The 19220-nt window shown below is 45.7% G+C and overlaps 1 protein-coding gene across 1 annotated transcript in view; it reads left to right on the forward strand.

Moving 5' to 3' along the window:
• The window catches only part of APBB1IP (amyloid beta precursor protein binding family B member 1 interacting protein), a 135288-nt gene that overhangs the window by 39481 nt on the left and 76587 nt on the right, over positions 1 to 19220 (forward strand). Inside the window, exons 5-6 of the mRNA XM_068126192.2 lie at positions 3541 to 3618; positions 9595 to 9754. Coding sequence (XP_067982293.2) covers positions 3541 to 3618; positions 9595 to 9754 — 238 coding nt within the window. The remainder of the gene's footprint in view (positions 1 to 3540; positions 3619 to 9594; positions 9755 to 19220) is intronic.

Raw genomic sequence — 19220 nt, forward strand, 5'->3', positions numbered from 1 at the left:
CGTGATAGCTCGCTGCTCTCTGATTGGTTGAATCGTTTTTTGGACATAGCTCGGTAACTACTTCTCCGATTAATATGAAACCTTGAAAAGGCACATCCTCGGGTCCCCAGCAATATACCTGGCAAGTTTCAAGTATATCGGACCGGTAGTTGTCGAGAAACAGCGGTCACAGACAAACATACATACATACATACATACATACATACAAACATACAAACATACAAACATACAAACATACACACAGAGATTACTGGAATTATAGATAGATGGGAAGTTCCACCAGGTGACGGCCATATAGGCAGTGGCGGCGCCAGGCTGTCCCCGACCGGGGGGGGGGGGGGGGGGGCTAACATCCCCGACGAGACAATATCTTCATCCCCTGGATAGAAAGGCAACTTCAAGGCTGTTCCAGGATGGACATCGTTTGGGACACTTACCGACCCGACAGCCTCAAAGCCACAACTCGAGAGAAACGAGGGAAAGGATTACGTAGAAAGGTGTCCCGCAATACGAAGTTACCAAGTAACTTCGCTGGCTTTCTACAGGGTCCTACCAACAAGGAGGAGCTTTTCGCACTGCTGACGGAGGACGTAGTCAAACACGACTATCCGCTTACCAAACAGGTTTACATTACATCTGGTCCACGAGTCCAATCGAATCAGGCTAACATCACAATGGGAGAGAGTGATCACGAAGAAGCAGACAGTAGAATATGTCTTCATGTAAACGATGCCCTAAGGGAAGGGGCGACTACTGTTCTCATCAGAACCGTAGACACAGACGTGATTGTGATTCTGGTGGGAGTGTTTCATGATCTTGTGCAGCACCATCCAGGTATGCAACTATGGGTTGGCTTTGGTACTGGTAAACACTTCCGCTATTACCATGTCAACTCAATCTGCCAGGAACTTGGGGAAGACAAAGCTCGTGCTCTGCCGTTTTTCCATGCATTCTCTGGCTCTGATGTAACATCCCAATTCAGTGGTAAAGGCAAAAAGTCAGCTTGGAAGGCATGGAAAGCTTACCCGACAGCCACAGAAGGATTCACCATTACGTCCCTGACTGCGTTTGTTCCACAGGTGATTACATCTCCAGCATTCAATGTGATCGAGCGGTTTACCTGTATCATGTACGACAACACAACCCCACATGTCAATGTGAATGACCTTCGACAGGAGCTATTCCCAAGGAGAGTGAAGATGATGGAGAAGCTTCCTCCAACTCAGAACGCACTGCTCCAGCATGTAGATCGATGCCTGTACCAAGCCAGCATTTGGAGAGAGAGTCTGAAGCCCATCCTAGCTCTACCAAATCCAGATGGCTTTGGGTGGACCAAAGCAGATACCAACCTGGACAACCCTGTCAGCTGCTGCTCTTAGTTGTAGAGAACTACTCAAGTGTGGATGTAAGGCGACACCCACTTGTTCAAAGAATTGCACGTGCAGGAACGCAGGACTGCCATGCACAGGACTGTGTCTCTGTCGCGGAAATTGTGAAGCAGAAGTCATGCAGGCCGTGACCTCCTCTGTACTGGCCAATCCAGTATCCTCCCTCAGCGTATCGATGTACGTCAAAAACACCGATGCAAAAATGAGCAACACATAATTTGACCTTTGACCTTGACCTGACCTTGACCTGGGCCTCGAAAATCGGGCAGCCCCCTCAAAAGTTTTGTATGGTCCTAAAGTATAACTGTGCCAAATTTAGTGCTTTGGGCCAGCGTGTCACGATCATTTCCATAAGCCACTCCACTATAATAGGTGGTATTGCCCCCTATGGCAGAAACAACCTCAAGTAGGCGTTTCTTATAACAGTCTACCAGTCTCTGACATCGACTGGGAGAAATTTTTGCCCACTCCCCCATGCAGAAATCTTTCAGCTGTGCAATGTTTGAGGGGTTTCTGGCATGCACAGCTCGTTTCAAATCCCCCCACAACATCTCGATGGGATTTAGATCCGGGCTTTGACTTGGCCATTCCAGAACCCTCCATTTCTTTCTTTTCAGCCATTCCTTGGTGGATTTACTGGTATGTTTAGGGTCATTGCCATGTAGCAAGGTCCACCTTCGGTTGAGCTTCAACTTTCTGACAGATGGTCTCACATTATCCTCAAGCACCCTCTGGGACAATGAAGAATTCATAGTGGATTCTATGATGGTGAGCTGCCCAGGCCCTGATGCAGCAAAGCTGCCCCAAACCATAATATTTCCACCACCATGCTTTACAGTTGGTATCAGGTTCTTGTGGTCAAATGCTGTCTTTGGTTTTCGCCAAACATGTCTTCTGGTACTGTGGCCAAATAGCTCTACCTTTGACTCATCTGTCCAGAGCACATTGTTCCAGAAGTTGTGGTGTTTGCCTAGGTGTACATTGGCAAACGTTAGTGTTGCCCTGATGTTCTTTCTGGACAGCAAAGGTTTCCTCCTGGCACACCTCCCATGTAGATCAAATTTGTGCAGCCTCTTTCTAATGGTAGACTCGTGCACTTTGACATCAACAGTGGCAAGAGCTACCTGGCGGCCCCGTGATGACATTCTGGGGTTCTTAGAGACTTCTTTCAGCATCTTGCGGTCTGCTCTTGGTCTAAACTTGCTGGGGCGGCCTGGCCTGAACAAGTTGGCAGTTGTTTGGCATCTTCTCCACTTGTAGATGATCTTCCGGACAGTCGAATGATTGATTTCAAATTGTTTGGAGATCTTTTTAAATCCCTTCCCAGACTCGTAGGCATCTATAACCTTCCTTCTGAAGGCCTCAGATAGCTCTTTTGATCTAGGCATGGTGACGCCGCACACTTCAACAGCAAAGAGCAAACCAAACTAAATGTCTGAGGTTTAAATAAGAAAGGTTCCTCCAAGGTCCCCTCTAACGATGTTCTAATCATTTGCACCTGAGCTGGTGCACCTGATTCTAATTTTAGGTATTTGAAGTAGTGATAAATGTAGGTTTGTACTTACTTTTTCCACATGCGAAATTTGCATTTATGTTTATTTAAATTATACAATGGACTACAAAATGTAAAGTTTCATGATATTTGTTATATTATATCACCTTTATCTCTCAATATTGTTGAAATGAAGATCAAATAGCTGTATGTTGAAATATGTTGAAAAAGTCAAAACTTTACATGGGGTGTACTTACTTTTTCACATGATTGTATATATATATTTAAAGATTGCAAAAAAAGTTATTTGAAGTTCTTTAACTAATATGAGTACGTATCTCATTCCTAGCACTATTTGAACGCCCTTGGAAGAACCCACATTGACTTATCGGGTTGTTAAGTTAGAACTGACAACTCTTTATGTGACACATTTTCAATGGCAGTATTTGAGCCCAAGCTCACAGTATCAAGAGGTGTTACAAACTGTGACCTTACACAATAGTTATTGAACTTATTCCTTCTTGTATATCTGATTGAAAGATTATTTGCTCATTAATGCTACTTACTCTGGATTTTGAATTCCATGTTACTCTTAACATGATTCGATGTGCGCAGAAAGTTCTGTTTCGAAATTGTTTCAACCTCTTCCTGGGATGATAGGAAGAAAAAGCCACGAAGATGAAAGCAGAGAAGATCCGCATCGCCCTTCAGAAAATGAAAGAGGCTCAGATTAGGAAGGTAAAGCAAATGATCGACAGATTTTTACTTTTAATACAACGTAATAACTAATTTTTTTTTTACCTAAATACCTTGCATACATATGAAATTTGTGAACACGGTAGTTCAGATTAACCAGAAAGTGTTATGTCGCCTAGTTTGCTTAGATGCCAAACAAGTGCAGATATTGTTCAGATTTAAATGTTTATTTTTTGGAAGTTCAAAATCCTTGACTAACATAACTGAGCATCAAGAAAAATCATGATTTGATGATCAAAGGAGATGTTCTTGAGGAACATTTATTGTTTTTTAATTTATTCCAAAATGTCCTTGTGTGAGTCCACTTCTAAACTGTCCTTGTATAATGTAAATGGATCCACTTCTAAAATGTCCTTATGTTTGGGTCCACTTCTAAAATGTTCTTGAGTGGGTCCACTTCTAAACTGTCCTTGTATATGGGTCTACTTCTAAAATGTCCTTATGTTTGGGTCCACTTCTAAAATGTTCTTGTTTGTGGGTCCACTTCTAAAATGCCATTGTGTGTGGGTCCACTTCTAAAATGTCCTTATGTTTGGGTCCACTTCTAAAATGTTCTTGTGTGGGTCCACTTCTAAACTGTCCTTGTATATGGGTCTACTTCTAGAATGTCCTTATGTTTGGGTCCACTTCTAAAATGCTATTGTGTGTGGGTCTACTTCTAAAATGTCCTTGTATGTGGGTCCATTTCTAAAATGTCCTTGTGTGTGGGACCACTTCTAAAATGTCATTGTGTGTGGGTCCACTTCTAAAATGTGCTTGTGTGTGGGACCACTTCTAAAATGTCATTGTGTGTGGGACCACTTCTAAAATGTCATTGTGTGTGGGACCACTTCTAAAATGTGCTTGTGTGTGGGACCACTTCTAAAATGTCATTGTGTGTGGGTCCACTCCTAAAATGTGCTTGTGTGTGGGTCCACTTCCAAAATGTGCTTATGTGTGGGTCCACTCCTAAAATGTGCTTGTGTGTGGGTCCACTTCCAAAATGTGCTTGTGTGTGGGACCACTTCTAAAATGTCATTGTGTGTGGGTCCACTCCTAAAATGTGCTTGTGTGTGGGTCCACTTCCAAAATGTGCTTATGTGTGGGTCCAGTCCTAAAATGTGCTTGTGTGTGGGTCCACTTCCAAAATGTCATTGTGTGTGGGTCCACTCCTAAAATGTGCTTATGTGTGGGTCCACTCCTAAAATGTGCTTGTGTGTGGGTCCACTTCCAAAATGTGCTTGTGTGTGGGACCACTTCTAAAATGTCATTGTGTGTGGGTCCACTTCTAAAATGTCATTGTGTATGGGTCTGCTTCCAAAATGTGCTTATGTGTGGGTCCACTCCTAAAATGAGCTTGTGTGTGGGACCACTTCTAAAATGTGCTTATGTGTGGGTCCACTCCTAAAATGTGCTTGTGTGTGGGTCCACTTCCAAAATGTGCTTGTGTGTGGGACCACTTCTAAAATGTCATTGTGTGTGGGTCCACTCCTAAAATGTGCTTGTGTGTGGGTCCACTTCCAAAATGTGCTTATGTGTGGGTCCACTCCCAAAATGTGCTTGTGTGTGGGTCCACTTCCAAAATGTGCTTATGTCTGGGTCCACTCCTAAAATGAGCTTGTGTGTGGGACCACTTCTAAAATGAGCTTGTGTGTGGGTCCACTTCTAAAATGAGCTTGTGTATGGGACCACTTCCAAAATGTCCTTATGTGTGGGACCACTTCCAAAATGTCATTATGTGTGGGTCCACTTCTAAAATGTCCTTATGTGTGGGTCCACTTCTAAAATGAGCTTGTGTGTGGGATCACTTCTAAAATGAGCTTGTGTGTGGGACCACTTCCAAAATGTCCTTATGTGTGGGACCACTTCCAAAATGTCCTTATGTGTGGGTCCACTTCTATAATGTCCTTGTATGTGGGTCTACTTCTAAAATGTCATTGTGTGTGGGTCCACTTCTAAAATGTCATTGTGTGTGGGTCAACTTCTAAAATGTGCTTATGTGTGGGTCCACTTCTAAAATGTCCTTGTATGTGGGGCTACTTCGAAAATGTCATTGTGTGTGGGTCCACTTCTAAAATGTCCTTATGTTTGGGTCCACTTTAAAAATGTTCTTGTGTGTGGGTCCACTTCTAAAATGTGCTTGTGTGTGGGTCTACTTCTAAAATGTCCTTGTATGTGGGTCTACTTTTAAAATGTCCTTGTATGTGGGTCCATTTCTAAAATATCATTGTGTGTGGGTCCATTTCTAAAATGTCCTTGTATGTGGGACCACTTCTAAAATGTCCTTATGTTTGGGACCACTTCTAAAATGTCCTTGTATGTGGATATACTTCTAAAATGTTATTGTGTGTGAGTCTACTTCTAAAATGTCATTGTGTGTGGGTCCACTTCTAAAATGTCCTTGTATGTGGGTCCATTTCTAAAATATCATTGTGTGTGGGTCCATTTCTAAAATGTCCTTGTATGTGGGACCACTTCTAAAATGTCCTTATGTTCGGGACCACTTCTAAAATTTCCTTGTATGTGGATCTACTTCTAAAATGTCATTGTGTGTGGGTCCGCTTCCAAAATGTGCTTGTGTGTGGGTCCACTTCCAAAATGTCCTTATGTGTGGGGCCGCTTCCAAAATGTCCTTATGTGTGGGGCCGCTTCTCAAATGTCATTTTGTGTGGGTCCGCTTCTAAAATGTCATTGTGTGTGGGACCACTTCTAAAATGTCCTTATGTTTGGGACCACTTCTAAAATGTCCTTGTATGTGGGTCCACTTCCAAAATGTCCTTATGTGTGGGTCCACTTCTAAAATGTGCTTGTGTGTGGGTCCACTCGAAAATGCCCTTGTGTGTGGGACCACTTCTAAAATGTGCTTTTGTGTGGGTCCACTTCTAAAATGTCGTTGTGTGTGGGATCACTTCTAAAATGTGCTTGTGTGTGGGTCCACTTCTAAAATGTCCTTGTGTGTGGGACCACTTCTAAAATGTGCTTGTGTGTGGGTCCACTTCTAAAATGTCCTTGTGTGTGGGTCCACTTCTAAAATGTCCTTATGTTTGGGACCACTTCTAAAATGTCCTTATGTTTGGGACCAGTTCTAAAATGTCCTTATGTTTGGGACCACTTCTAAAATGTCCTTGTGTGTGGGACCACTTCTAAAATGTTCTTATGTTTGGGACCACTTCTAAAATGTCCTTGTATGTGGGTCCACTTCCAAAATGTCCTTATGTGTGGGTCCACTTCTAAAATGTGCTTGTGTGTGGGTCCACTCGAAAATGTCCTTGTGTGTGGGACCACTTCTAAAATGTCCTTGTGTGTGGGACCACTTCTAAAATGTGCTTGTGTGTGGGTCACTTCTAAAATGTGCTTGTGTGTGGGTCCACTTCCACAATGTCCTTATGTGTGGGTCCACTTCTAAAATGTGCTTGTGTGTGGGACCACTTCTAAAATGTCATTGTGTGTGGGTCCACTCCTAAAATGTGCTTGTGTGTGGGTCCACTTCCAAAATGTGCTTATGTGTGGGTCCAGTCCTAAAATGTGCTTGTGTGTGGGTCCACTTCCAAAATGTCATTGTGTGTGGGTCCACTCCTAAAATGTGCTTATGTGTGGGTCCACTCCTAAAATGTGCTTGTGTGTGGGTCCACTTCCAAAATGTGCTTGTGTGTGGGACCACTTCTAAAATGTCATTGTGTGTGGGTCCACTTCTAAAATGTCATTGTGTATGGGTCTGCTTCCAAAATGTGCTTATGTGTGGGTCCACTCCTAAAATGAGCTTGTGTGTGGGACCACTTCTAAAATGTGCTTATGTGTGGGTCCACTCCTAAAATGTGCTTGTGTGTGGGTCCACTTCCAAAATGTGCTTGTGTGTGGGACCACTTCTAAAATGTCATTGTGTGTGGGTCCACTCCTAAAATGTGCTTGTGTGTGGGTCCACTTCCAAAATGTGCTTATGTGTGGGTCCACTCCCAAAATGTGCTTGTGTGTGGGTCCACTTCCAAAATGTGCTTATGTGTGGGTCCACTCCTAAAATGAGCTTGTGTGTGGGACCACTTCTAAAATGAGCTTGTGTGTGGGTCCACTTCTAAAATGAGCTTGTGTATGGGACCACTTCCAAAATGTCCTTATGTGTGGGACCACTTCCAAAATGTCATTATGTGTGGGTCCACTTCTAAAATGTCCTTATGTGTGGGTCCACTTCTAAAATGAGCTTGTGTGTGGGATCACTTCTAAAATGAGCTTGTGTGTGGGACCACTTCCAAAATGTCCTTATGTGTGGGACCACTTCCAAAATGTCCTTATGTGTGGGTCCACTTCTATAATGTCCTTGTATGTGGGTCTACTTCTAAAATGTCATTGTGTGTGGGTCCACTTCTAAAATGTCATTGTGTGTGGGTCAACTTCTAAAATGTGCTTATGTGTGGGTCCACTTCTAAAATGTCCTTGTATGTGGGGCTACTTCGAAAATGTCATTGTGTGTGGGTCCACTTCTAAAATGTCCTTATGTTTGGGTCCACTTTAAAAATGTTCTTGTGTGTGGGTCCACTTCTAAAATGTGCTTGTGTGTGGGTCTACTTCTAAAATGTCCTTGTATGTGGGTCTACTTTTAAAATGTCCTTGTATGTGGGTCCATTTCTAAAATATCATTGTGTGTGGGTCCATTTCTAAAATGTCCTTGTATGTGGGACCACTTCTAAAATGTCCTTATGTTTGGGACCACTTCTAAAATGTCCTTGTATGTGGATCTACTTCTAAAATGTCATTGTGTGTGAGTCTACTTCTAAAATGTCATTGTGTGTGGGTCCACTTCTAAAATGTCCTTGTATGTGGGTCCATTTCTAAAATATCATTGTGTGTGGGTCCATTTCTAAAATGTCCTTGTATGTGGGACCACTTCTAAAATGTCCTTATGTTCGGGACCACTTCTAAAATTTCCTTGTATGTGGATCTACTTCTAAAATGTCATTGTGTGTGGGTCCGCTTCCAAAATGTGCTTGTGTGTGGGTCCACTTCCAAAATGTCCTTATGTGTGGGGCCGCTTCTCAAATGTCATTTTGTGTGGGTCCGCTTCTAAAATGTCATTGTGTGTGGGACCACTTCTAAAATGTCCTTATGTTTGGGACCACTTCTAAAATGTCCTTGTATGTGGGTCCACTTCCAAAATGTCCTTATGTGTGGGTCCACTTCTAAAATGTGCTTGTGTGTGGGTCCACTCGAAAATGTCCTTGTGTGTGGGACCACTTCTAAAATGTGCTTTTGTGTGGGTCCACTTCTAAAATGTCGTTGTGTGTGGGATCACTTCTAAAATGTGCTTGTGTGTGGGTCCACTTCTAAAATGTCCTTGTGTGTGGGACCACTTCTAAAATGTGCTTGTGTGTGGGTCCACTTCTAAAATGTCCTTGTGTGTGGGTCCACTTCTAAAATGTCCTTATGTTTGGGACCACTTCTAAAATGTCCTTATGTTTGGGACCAGTTCTAAAATGTCCTTATGTTTGGGACCACTTCTAAAATGTCCTTGTGTGTGGGACCACTTCTAAAATGTCCTTATGTTTGGGACCACTTCTAAAATGTCCTTGTATGTGGGTCCACTTCCAAAATGTCCTTGTGTGTGGGTCCACTTCTAAAATGTGCTTGTGTGTGGGTCCACTCGAAAATGTCCTTGTGTGTGGGACCACTTCTAAAATGTCCTTGTGTGTGGGACCACTTCTAAAATGTGCTTGTGTGTGGGTCCACTTCTAAAATGTGCTTGTGTGTGGGTCACTTCTAAAATGTGCTTGTGTGTGGGTCCACTTCCACAATGTCCTTATGTGTGGGTCCACTTCTAAAATGTGCTTGTGTGTGGGACCACTTCTAAAATGTCCTTATGTTTGGGACCACTTCTAAAATGTCCTTGTGGGTGGGACCACTTCTAAAATGTGCTTGTGTGTGGGTCACTTCTAAAATGTGCTTGTGTGTGGGACCACTTCTAAAATGTGCTTGTGTGTGTATCTACAGCTTGTGATTCGAGTAGGCCTTACAGATGAGAGCTTCAAGAACCTGATGGTGGAGGAGCAGCAGAGCGTACGTGATGTTCTGGACAGCTTACATGAGAAAACTCATACGGAGATCGGTCCGGACTGGTGTCTGTTGGAGATCAATCCAGACCTCTGTCTCGGTAGGGTTTCCAAAATACCACGTGTGGTTTCAGCATTTTATCATGCATTTTGTTATCTTAGCATGATACTCGTGTGAGTATGATTAATTATATATATATATATATATATATATATATATATATATATATTATATATAACATAACATCACAAATGAACCTCCACGAGTCTGTTGATTAATCCAGTGAATAAAATGTTCAATTTATTATACAATGTACGTTCAGATAATAAGAAACTCGATGGACAAAAATGGCTTTTCAGTTTACATCATTGCTTTCACCAACCTATCTAACCACTATCACCAATCTACATCATTACTGTCACAGAATCTATCTCACAACTATCACCAAACCAACCTCACTAGTATCACTAACCTACCCCTCCAGTATGTACGTACCCAACCATTGTCATCCATCTACATCATTACTGTCACAAAACTAACCTCATTCTGTCACTAATCCACCTCTATACCATCACTAATCTACCTCCATACTATCACTAATCTACCTCCATACTATCACTAATCTACCTCCGTACCATCACTAATCTACCTCCATGCTATCACTAATCTATCTTCATGCCATCACTAATCTACCTCCATACCATCACTAATCCACCTCTATACCATCACTAATCTACCCCCATACTATCACTAATCTACCTCCGTACAATCACTAATCTACCTCCATACCATCACTAATCTATCTTCATGCCATCACTAATCTACCTCCATACCATCACTAATCTACCTCCATACTATCACTAATCTACCTCCATACTATCACTAATCTACCTCCATACCATCACTAATCTACCTCCATACTATCATTAATCTATCTTCATGCCATCACTAATCTACCTCCATACCATCACTAATCTACCTCCATACTATCACTAATCTACCTCCATACTATCACTAATCTACCTCCATACTATCACTAATGTACCTCGATACCATCACAAATCTACCTCCATACTATCACTAATCTACCTCCATACTATCACTAATCTATCTTCATGCCATCACTAATCTACCTCCATACCATCACTAATCTACCTCCATACTATCACTAATCTACCTCCATACTATCACTAATCTACCTCCATGCTATCACTAATCTACCTCCATACCATCACTAATCTACCTGCATGCCATCACTAACCTACCTCTGTACTATCACTAACCTACCTCTGTACTATCACTAACCTACCTCCATACCATCACTAATCTACCTCCATGCCATCACTAACCTACCTCCATACTATCACTAATCTATCTGCATGCCATCACTAACCTACCTCCATACCATCACTAATCTACCTCCATACTATCACTAATCTACCTCCGTACCATCACTAATCTACCTCCATGCTATCACTAATCTACCTCCATACCATCACTAATCTATCTTCATGCCATCACTAATCTACCTCCATACTATCACTAATCTACCTCCATACTATCACTAATCTACCTCCATGCTATCACTAATATACCTCCATACCATCACTAATCTACCTGCATGCCATCACTAACCTACCTCTGTACTATCACTAACCTACCTCTGTACTATCACTAACCTACCTCCATACTATCACTAATCTATCTGCATGCCATCACTAACCTACCTCCATACCATCACTAATCTACCTCCATGCCATCACTAACCTACCTCCATACCATCACTAATCTACCTCCATGCCATCACTAACCTACCTCCATACTATCACTAATCTATCTGCATGCCATCACTAACCTACCTCCATACCATCAATAATCTACCTCCATGCCATCACGAACCTACCTCCATACCATCACTAATCTACCTCCATGCCATCACTAACCTACCTCCATACTATCACTAATCTACCTGCATGCCATCATTAACCTACCTCCATACTATCACTAATGTACCTCCATGCCATCACTAACCTACCTCCGTACTATCACTAATCTACCGTCATGCCATCACTAACCTACCTCCATACTATCACGAATCTACCTGCATGCCATCACGAACCTACCTCTGTACTATCACGAACCTACCTCTGTACTATCACGAACCTACCTAACCACTAACTCTAACCTACATCACTACGGTCACACAAACGACCTCATTACTGTCACTAACGTACCTCAACACTAACACGAGCCTCCATCATGACTTCACCAAGTCTACCTCACCACTATGAAGAAACTTTGCCCTGGTTTGGTGAGATTCAGACAGGGCAACTGGGTTTGATGACGTATCCTTATAACAGGATTATAAGGATTATTATATACTAGGGCATGCCCGTACTATATATAAGCTAGGACGTGCCCGTACGTGGGTGCCCGTTCCTTGCCAAAAAAAAAAAAAAAAAAAATTTGTGTAGGGGTGTGTGTGTGTAAACATCCTAGGGCGTGCCCGTACGTGGGTGCAAAAAAACATGCGTGCAAACAACAACAAAAAAAAACTTTGAAACCACGTGGCAGTAACGACCACAGAAGCCCCCCCCCCCCTCTATTTACATGAATGGTTTGGTCCATTCGCAACGACCACAGAACCCCCCCCCCTCTATTTACATGCAATGGTTTGGTCCATTCGCAACGCCAAAGCGAACGGCGAACGGCGAACGGTGCACAGAACCCCCCCCCCCCTCTATTTACATGAATGGTTTGGTCCATTCGCAACGACCACAGAACCCCCCCCCCCCCTCTATTTACATGCAATGGTTTGGTCCATTCGCAACGCCAAAGCGAACGGCGAACGGCTAAATCGCCATAGCTCGGTAAGTACTTGTCCGATTAATTTAAAACCTTGAAAAGGCACATCCTCGGGTCCCCAGCAATATACCTGGCAAGTTTAAAGTATATCGGACCCGTGGTTGTCGAGAAACAGCGGTCACAGACAAACACACAGACACACAGACACACAGACACACAGACACACAGACACACAGAGATTACTGGAATTATAGATAGATTATATTAGGATTATAATAGGATATAATAGGATTATAATAGGATATAATAGGATATATATATATTGTTACGGACGCGGCTAGGATGTTACTGGATTTGCCGAGCGGATGGCCACCGCGCCCGAACAGTTACCCCGACTAACCCGATTCCTGAACGTTGGCCAAAATCGCGCCACAGATATTCAATAGGGAAAAGACAATGGCAACACGGATGTGAAGAAGAAGAAGAAGAAGACAAAAAGGTTTTGCAATACGAATATAATTTATTACTATGTACAGGACCAAATAAACCAAGGAAGAAGGAAAGATAAGAAAATAAAGCAGAAAGAGGGATGGACCAGAAAGACACAGTGAAAATACTAGCTTAACTAAACAGGCTTAACTTATTACCCAGGACAGAACAAACAAAACAAACTCACGTACGCAAAAGGATGGAAGGGCAGGAATCGTTTGGAGGGATGAGCAGGTGGAATCACAGGGCACAGCGAGCAGGTCCATTCCGGGCGGGAAGCGAGGAGCCGGCAGCTCCTTGTATTCGGCTTTACACCGCACACCGGCAGGGTCACTCGCTGCCCCGTCAGGGCTTCACGCGGCTGGTTGAAACGGGGCTGGTTGAAGCGGCTCTTTGTCAAAGGCTTTTCGTATCTCTCACGCAACAACCACCCAAAGGCTTTCCGTATCTCTCACGCAACTCCGGTGCAACTCTCAACTCTCTCCCGGTGGACTGCCAACCCTCTTACGCACCTGGACTCATCTGCCGTATCTCTGGTGTATCTTCTCCCAGCGATCGTCGCACCCTTCTCCCATACCTTCAGCGCGGGTCTGTCACGCCCTCATCGGTTTTGGTACCGCCCTCCCCCCCGTGCTCTGTTTCGTGACCTTTTATGGCAATCCCACGGGCTTGTCTCCTTATTTGGGCATGGCGCCGACGGCACGCCCCTCGTGGCAAGCCACGGGCTTGTTTCCTTATTTGGGCATGGGGCTGAACAGCCCCGCCCTTCGTGGCGCGCCCTGGGCTTGCCTCTCCCTGGCGACCCCGCCCCTCCTGTTCAAACAGAGCACGGAGCACATATTCACTATAGCAGCGAAATGAGAGGGCGCGCACCCCACGCTTGTGAACTGCTTTACCCAGAGATGGAGAGTTTGGCTGGGAAATGGAATTATTGAAGGGGAGCTATTCTTAATTGATTCGGTGCAATGGAGTATTAATTAATGGAAGACAAAGCCTTAGCCTAATACACAGAATAAGGAAATAAACTACCAACAAGGAGGAAATCTATGATTGGCTAACGTGATTGTTGATGACCTAATTACGGGACGCCCTTTTGACCTTTATACACAACGGGAGGAAGGAGGGCGATATTTTACAATGTACTATACAATAAAAAAACACAATAAAAAAAACACCATTCTCATATCCACAACACTGCACCCTCCTCCTCTTAGGCACGTACCGGGCCTATTACTTTTACTTTTAGTGTGGCACGTAGGTGTAGTTCCCTCTACATTTAACCTGATGCTGAGTGCGACAGTTTTAAAACATAAATAAATATGTCCCGCTGCTCCATTGCACCCTGCCTAACAGATTCATGCCCACAGCTAACCGAATTGCGGAATGGTCTTCAAACTATACATTTACGGTGGGGGCGCATTATTTACAATGGCGCTGCTTTTATTTACAATACTAACCCAGGACCTGTGATTGTTCTTTTTGGGGGGGGGGGGGGGACAGTCTGCCCTGCATCGATGCACCATGAAAGCACCCACAATGCACCAATACACCCTCAAGCACCAATCGGTGCACAGTCACCACAGTTCAATAAAAAATAAAACCAACAAACCCTGCTGGTGGTCTCTTGCTCTTCGGCTCCCTCTGCTGGCTATTGCTATCTTCCTGGTGTTGTCATCTTCTTTGCTGGCGGCCTATTTCCAATAATAAAATGCACCCAACGTGTCCATTTTTATTTATTTATGGCCCACAGGGCCGACTAGTGTGGTTCCCTGTGGGGCATAGGTGCCCTGTGACCAAGGTCCGCCAGCAAGATCTCGGGCCTTCATGGCCGGTTCCAGCAGAGGGGCCATGCCCCAACCCATGGGGTCCATCAGTGGTGCTCAGCCACATACATGTGGTCCAAAGGTGGTGCATCGATGCAGACAGCTGTGGTTGCGAGAGGTTCGGGAGCCCAATGGCGGACTCTCGCACGCTCCCCTCGGCGCCCAGTGGCGCACAGTCCTCATGTGGGAGACAAAGGGGGGAAAAGACAGATGAGCGAGGGGTAAGGTCTCAAGGGTACACATCAAACAAGGCAATGCAAGGCGAAGTGCGTACGGAGAGCGAAGTGAGAAAAGCTCGTCCCTACCGTACGTCACCCCCCCCCCCCCCCCCCTGTCACCTACTCTACCCTTGCCCTTACCCCATATTTACAAAAATCTACACATTTACAAATTTGTCACTACTGTCACGTCTTCCCCATATCTTTCCTATACCAAATTCGTCACCACAATCCCTCTAACCAAAATTTGCCATCACCCAATTCATCATCAATCCTCATAAGGAGGAAGAGATGGAACATCAGCACAATGTCACACCCACGTCATGATGCGTCTCACATTCCAAACATTTGCATCAATAAAAATAATAAAAACAACCTGGCATGGTGTGGAGTACCATCGTCACCTCAGGTGAGTGGATGTAGATGGTGCAAGGAGATTTTCATCCTAACTACTTTCTAAATGACATTAACACACTTTACACCACCCGGGGTCTTTCCCTGCCAATCCATTGGCCAACTTACACTATGGGTTCTAAAAACCAATTCCCATTGACCAAACTGTGGTGCTTCTCAATTTGGGGTCTCACTCCGCCGATTCATCTCCCTGTGCCCTTGCACAATTTCCGGGCTGGGTCGTGTAGCTCTCCCAGCAGGTCTACCCACCTGCTCACCTCCACCACTGTAGTTGCCCCCGAGCTTACCTGCTCCTCACCTAACCTATCTAACTGGGGAAGGTCCCTCCTGGCTCTGTAACCCCTCGGTGCCCTCTGGCACTGGGCTGCCCGGGTCCGTCCTCCGGATCCTCGGGCCCCATCCACAACAACTCGACCGGCTCCCAGAGCCCACCTGCGGCCTCACCTGGCCGACATCCTAACAGTGGCGGAGTGTCAACCAACTACACACACTAACAGGCTACACGCCCAGCCATTTCCACAACACTAATGCACCCATCCAAATACCATTCTTCCACCACGCAACACAGATGCCAATATCCAAACACAATTTACCTATACCCTCTACCTAACACTTACACTACCCTCCCCGGGTATTCGTGATGGGGGTCCATCCTTCCCCCATTCACACCTTCGCACCATCCACTCCACTCCACGACCATCCATTCCAATACTCCATATACTCCAGACCATTTATTCCATACAACCATTCTCCATTCACCTGTTGTTGCACACCTGTGCAATCACACCTGGTGCCACCTGCACCCTCCTTCCTTCCTGGACCATTTGGTCAGCACAATACACATCACTATCACTCACTCAAACACTGCTCCATACACCTGTTCAGTTGCACACCTGTGCAATCACAATAGAACTCACAATCACAATCATTTACTCATACCCTGCTCAATACACTTTCGATCCTCACACACACGGCATCATCTCATCTAACTACTCCCCTCTGGAACTTGTGCTTCCCAGTCGTCCCTTTAAACTATTGCGCTCCCTCATCATTATCATCCAAACTAATCTACCTGCATCCCCACTACAGGTATCATTGTCACTACCTAACCTTAACGTTACCTAAGGTCATCTTCTCTAGATCCCTATCATTATCCTAACCCTCCCGGGCTAGTTTTCACTGCCAAACCCCATAAAACTAGTGCTCCTTTGCCCCCGCTGTGAGAGATGGCAGAGTTGCCATCCCATCACATCGGGTATCTTTCACTATAAATTTTGCTCACCAAATTTCAGCCAATTAAAAATTTTGCCAATCACTACCCATCATCTGCCAATCACTCTACCATTACCAATCATCACTCTGCCAATCCTTTGCCAATCATCAAATTTTGTTTTTCTAGTTTCGGGTCCAAAACACTATCCTCGTCACACGTCTACTCACTAGTGCCTCTCGGTGCGCCAATTCATCTCCAAAGCTCGGCTTCGCAAAGCCGAGCAATGAATGCGGGTTGCTTGGTGCCGGCGGCTGGATGCGTCCGGCATTCGGTGCAGGGACGGGGGCTTACCCAGGCCGAGATCCCATGCACCATCTCGGCACGGAGCCGTCCAATGGCCCGATTTCGACCTACCGGAACGCCTCAACCACAAAGGGTTGTCGTGACGACCCTTCCTACAGGGCCGCCTGCTCCGCTTAGTGGAGCACGGACGCGGCCGTTCAAAGCGCGGCCCGGCGTGGATCTCGCACGGCGGTTCTTTCGAAACCGCCGCGGATCCCCGCGGCATGCAAAGCTGCCTGGTTCGCACCGAAGGCCCGATTCGGCTATACGTCGCTCTAACCGCTAACCCGGTTACCGTCGATGCTTCACCTGCATGCTCACACGCATACGCGACCCCTTTCACCCTCACCGAGCTCGGTGCTCCAACGCCGCCCGTACACCCCACATACTTCGTTATTGCACTCGTTCTTTCGCTCACAGACTTGGTCGCACACCTGACCACCGCACACCTTTGCACACACTCGTTGTTCGCGCACCTCACCAACACACCTCTTCACGCCCCCTCCTCGGTCACCTCCTCTGTGACAACCACAGGTGTGCTCTCACTTGCACACCCAACCACGTGCCTCACTACCAACTCCAGCGTGCATTCCCATACGCGCTCTACCATTCCAGGTGTGCATCCTTCCATTCGAGGTGTACATCCTCTCTCACCTGCCACAACCAACTTACGCTTCGTGTCACTCTTACTACTTTTACCACCACACTCGGTCGCGCATTCACCCTTACTTTTGACAGCGCACTCTTTCCTCCTGCTCCCATCCGTTACACACCTTTTTCACGCATCCTCTTGCGCACACTCTCCCGTTACACCCTCCGTAACACTCACCACAGGCGTGCATTCTCCCTTACTCTTGACAGCGCACTCTTTCCTCATGCACCCGTCCGTTACACACCTTTCTCGCGCATCCTCTTGCGCACACTCTCCCATTACACTCTCCATAACACGCACCACAGGTGTGCACTCTCTCGTTACATCCTCTGTAACACTCCCCATCCCGCGCTTCCATGTGCCCCCTCGCACACGCGCTACGACCAACTCACTCTCGACAGCACACTCATTCCTCGGCGTGCACTTTTTCCTCACACACCCCAGAGTCGGACATTCTCGCAGACCTCCTCCTTCGCACTCCGTACCTGTCGCACACTTCACCAACGGCCTCTCACGAACACCCGGATCCAAATCAACCCCCAAGCCGACTGAAGCTTCCCTCACATCATATACATTTCCGAATATATCGCCACTCACCTTGGCACCTCGTCTCTGCACCTCCTTCGCCACCTGCCACACTATCATGATTTGAGCACCGACCTTGTACATATTCCATCACCTCCTCCTTTATCTCCCTCTTAGTTTCCCTCCGTCTCTTTTTTTTTTTTTTTTTTTTTTTTTTTTTTTGTATACAATATCGAGGCTCGTGAAAGAGCGAACATTAATCACACAGAAAGACAAACCGACACATAAAACATATAACATAGGGAGCGGTAGACAAGATGGGGAGAGAGGGGGAAGGACACAAACACAACATTTGAGAGCAGGGACCGAGAGACATGGAGACATCGAGAGATCTGAGAGAGGGCGAGGGCTTTGGGGGGGGGGGGGGCGTGGGAAGGGGGCAGTGGGAGAGGTATAAAACATATGGACACTGCCAGGACTTCCAGGAAAGAAGTTGGAATTTCAAACAAGGTGGATCTGGGGTGAATTAGCGGGGGTAGAAAAGATCAAGGTTTTGGATGGGGGAAGATAAGAGATGGTGGTGAACAGCTGTTTTAAAGACCTGGAGGGAGGAGTGGGATTGAAGGGAGTGAGGGAGTTTGTTCCAGAGGCGGGAGAAAAGAGGAATGAAAGAGTGAAGGTGAGCGGAGAGCCGAGATTTCGGCAGTTTAACCATCAGAGGGTTGCTGGCAGATCTTGTGCGACCTGTAGGAATATTTGGGGGACAGAGCACAGAGAGAGCTGGGGGTGCAAGGCCGGAGAGGAGTCGGTAGAAGACAGAAAGACCACCTACCTGCCTGCGGTGAGTGAGTGAAAGGCCCTCAGAGATAGCTTCATCGCGGGAGATTCCAATAATTCTGAAAGCTTTGGTTTCAACAGCGTGAAGCCGAGCTAGGTGTGAGGCAGGAGCACCGGCCCATAGGGGAGAACAGTATTCCATTGAGCTGCGGATGAAAGCCTTGTATGTGGTGAGGAGCTCAGGTGTGCCGAGGAAGGACTTCGCACGACGGAGGATGCCCAGTCGGCGACTGGCTTTGGAGGCCAGC

Source organism: Myxine glutinosa, chromosome 10 (genome assembly GCF_964187855.1).
Source record: "Myxine glutinosa chromosome 10, kmMyxGlut1.1, whole genome shotgun sequence".
Classification (NCBI taxonomy): domain Eukaryota; kingdom Metazoa; phylum Chordata; class Myxini; order Myxiniformes; family Myxinidae; genus Myxine; species Myxine glutinosa.